Raw genomic sequence first — 3711 nt, forward strand, 5'->3', positions numbered from 1 at the left:
ATAGGGACTAGACGTCCTACTTTTTGGGTTGAAGTATTTTGATTTGGAAAACTGTACTTATACTAATATTGTCAGTTTGACATCATATTAAGAATGGGTCCCATGTACCATTTGTTGTTGTGTAAATGCTTTGGATTTATATTTGGATAAACTTTTCCGCTGCTTGTAAATTATAATGACTCAATTATTTATCCAAAGACATTTTCTTGTTTATTTCTCTGTTTCAGTTTAATTTCTTTTGAAAAAAAAATACACCCTCGCTTTGAAAAACGGGGCGTTACATATCACCCGTCACCTGTTTAGAGCATCCACTATCTAAGTACCACATATTTGAGGTACTTTTTGTACACACCTGCAATATTAAGATCAAATTTTATTAGGATGTACCCAATGTGTTTTGGGTCCTTGATGGTTAGTATCTTTCTCTATCCACATGTGCCCTTTTGGAATACTAATGTTTCTAATATGACAAGTATTAGGGGTGTGACCCTTGAGACCACAATAAGAACAAGTAGGAGTAAATCTATTTTTAAAAGCATGTGTATGAGAATTTCTATGAATTATTTTCTCTTTATAAAGATGATCCTTTTTCACAGTTATAATCTTTTCTTGATTGGATTGATTACTTGCTTTGACAAAAATGGTCTTATTCAAGTTTGGTTTATCAAATTTTGAGTACCCAAGACCACTTTTGTCATTTGAGTATCTTTGCATATTTAAAACATTTTCCAAACCTATTTGTCCTTTTTTGTATCGTTCAATTACTCTATTTAATTGAACAATTTTGAAGGAGAGGGAATCACATTTTTTGCATGCAAAATTCTGTTTTAGTTTCTCAGAATTCTTTTCCATAGTGTCAACTTTTTCTTGAAGACTTGAGATTTGTCTCTTTTGTGTTGACACTAGTTTGAACAGATTTTTGCATTCAATAAGTAGTTCATTGATGGCGTTTTGAGCCTCATTATATTCTAGAATCAATTCACTATTAGTTTTATGAAGATGAGGGGAGTCTATATTACTAACCTCTTCTTCATCATCTGATTGATGTGATGCCATTAATGCAACATTGGCGCATTCTTCACTTTTTGTTTCTGAAGATGAACTTACTTCGTTGTCTTCCCAAGCTATGTATGCCTTCTTGAAGTCTCTCTTTTTGATGGCATTCTTCTTAGCAAGGTTTGGACAATCTGCTTTAATATGTCCTTGTTTTCCACATTCAAAGCAAGTGAAGTTTGGATTTGATGTAGAATTATCTTTCTTCTTGAAACTTTTCTTTTTGAAGGTTCTGTCGTTTTTAAGAAACTTACCAAATTTCTTAACAAGAAAAATAATTTTTTCATCTTCATTTGAATTGTCGTCCTTGATTTGTTCTCTCGATTCGGTCTTTAGAGCAATATTTTTGGTCTTCTTTTCTTGACTTTCATTTTGTTCTAACCTTTCAAGTTCGATTTCATGCTCTAGAAGTTTTCCAAATAGTGCAGAAAGAGACATTTTGGATAAGCTTTTCTTTTCGGATATTGCTATTACTTTTGGTTGTCAGGCCCTTGTCAGTGATCTCATTACTTTTAGATTTAATTCATCATTGGTGAAGATTTTTCCAAGTGCTGTCAAATGATTGGTTAAGTGGGAGAACCTTTTTTGTAAGTCTAGAATAGACTCTCCGGGCTGCATTCGAAATAACTCATATTCTTGTGATAGTGTCTTGAGTTTAGATCTCTTTACCTCAATGGTGCCTTCGTGAGTTACTTCCAACGTATCCCATATTTCTTTTGCTGTTTTAAAGTGAGATATGCGTAAAAATTCATCAATTCCTAGTGCAGATTGTAATATATTCTTAGCCTTTTTATCGAAAAGCACTTTTCTTTTATCCTCATCAGTCCAAGAATTTTTTATCTTTATTTCTTCTTTGTTATTGATGACAGTTTTTGGAATGTGAGGACCATTTTCAACTGCATCCCATATGTTGTCTCCTTGTGCTTCGAGATACGCTTGCATACGAATTTTCCAAAAATCGTAGGAAATCAATCAACACTTACACACAAATCCAAACAACCACACTTAGCAATTATAGCATAATCACAATGATGACTTGAGTTTCGAAATGGTTTTGCAATCTGTAAGTATATAAGGTACTCCCTTGAGGGGGGGTGAATTAGGTGTTAGTAAATTCTCTTGTTTTTAGTGATACGGTAGTTGAATTTTCTGAGTTAATATAATGTCTACTAATAGGAAGATGCAGTAAACAGATGAACACAATAGATTTATCCTGGTTCCCCTTATAACCAAGGGTACATCCAGTCCTCTTGCACACCACAAGAGATTGATCCACTAATGTCAGAAAATGTACAACTCCCATCCTGGGATTCTTGCTACAAACTTCTAACAACACTTCTAAGATATCACACCACTATCTTAGATTAAGCTATTTTTAAGAAAGTATTCCTTTCTTTTACAAGTGATACAATATAATTTGAATAAGAATAAGGAGAGGTATATTGATAAACAATCCAATAATAATTCAAGTACTTTAGAAACTTTTTGAATGATATGAAAATGAAATGCAAGTACTTTGTTAAAAATCAGTATTTGTTCAAGGTTTTGATTCAAGGATTGTGTCTTGTTTGATCTGAAGTTATGGGGTATTTATACTCCATAAATATCTCTTCAGATTCGTGGCCATTGACCCAAGAGGTTAGACGAAAGAATACAATGATTTGGAGCCATTCCAGATCTGAAAAATTGTATTGCTTCCAGTTGTATTCGAATACAGGATGTGTGTATTCGAATGCACCTCTTTGTAATGTTCAAAAATATTCAAAATTTATACCTTGTATTCGAATACACATGTGTGTAGTCGAATACAGATTAGTGAAAATTTGCCACTGACTTACTTTGTATTCGATTACAGATGGTTGTAGTCGAATACAAATATAGGGATTTTGGCCACTGACTTGTAGTGTAGTCGACTACACATAGTCGTAGTCGAATACAACTTTGAGACTTTTGCTTCTGACTTGCTTTGTATTCGAATACAAGATGCTGTATTCGAATACACTTATGCATTTTGTCAAAAACATGATTTTTAAGACTTTGTTAATTTTGTTTTGACTTTAGAAAATACTTTAAATACATATGTAAATATGACTTGTTCTCATGTATTTGAAATATTGGTTTGTATCATATACCTTTACATTTTAACATTTAATGTTTGGATTTGAAGCTTATTAATGAAGATATTTGATCTTCTTTTTGATCTTGTTGCATTGACCATAATTGTTGATCTTTGTCTTCATCAAAAACATGTTGTTTTACACAATCCGTCACACTTTCACACAAATCCAAAACATTCACACTTGGCAATAATAACACAATCACCATGACAACTTGAGTTCAAAGACTCAATCATAATCTTGAAGCAAACACGACTCGTGTGCCAAGCACCCTAATGCAATGCGTATATGCCAAAATGCATGGACTCAGAATTGCAAACCAAAACCCTCCTCGAAGGGCCGTAAATCATAATTGTACCGCCTATCATAGGCCGAACTACTAAATTATCGAGGTGCTACCTATCACGGGTCAGCATGATTTACTAAAAACGTAAATCGTAAATGTATATCACAGGCCAAAGTACTATTTACTGAGGTGCCACCTATCACGGGTCAACACGATTTAGCAAAAATGTGCAGTCTATCGCAGACCTTACACGAC

General features: G+C 33.5%; 1 protein-coding gene across 1 annotated transcript; it reads right to left on the reverse strand.

The window, feature by feature from the left end:
- Positions 1-366: 366 nt before the first annotated feature.
- LOC140918752 (uncharacterized) lies at positions 367-1995 on the reverse strand. Its single transcript, XM_073363548.1, has 2 exons — positions 1634-1995; positions 367-523 (listed from the first exon to the last, which is right to left on the reverse strand). The coding sequence occupies exons 1-2, from the start codon at positions 1993-1995 to the stop codon at positions 367-369; spliced, it is 519 nt and encodes a 172-aa protein (XP_073219649.1).
- Between the last annotated feature and the right edge of the window lie 1716 nt (positions 1996-3711).

Source organism: Cicer arietinum, chromosome 7 (genome assembly GCF_000331145.2).
Source record: "Cicer arietinum cultivar CDC Frontier isolate Library 1 chromosome 7, Cicar.CDCFrontier_v2.0, whole genome shotgun sequence".
Classification (NCBI taxonomy): domain Eukaryota; kingdom Viridiplantae; phylum Streptophyta; class Magnoliopsida; order Fabales; family Fabaceae; genus Cicer; species Cicer arietinum.

Excerpts from the sequence above, each read along its gene's own strand:
- LOC140918752 (XM_073363548.1), bottom strand. The coding sequence starts at position 1,995 with ATGCAAGCGTATCTCGAAGCACAAGGAGACAACATATGGGATGCAGTT. Across the intron at positions 524-1,633 it reads ATTCTAGACTTACAAAAAAG|ATTTACTCCTACTTGTTCTT; the intron begins GTTCTCCCACTT and ends TTTTAAAAATAG.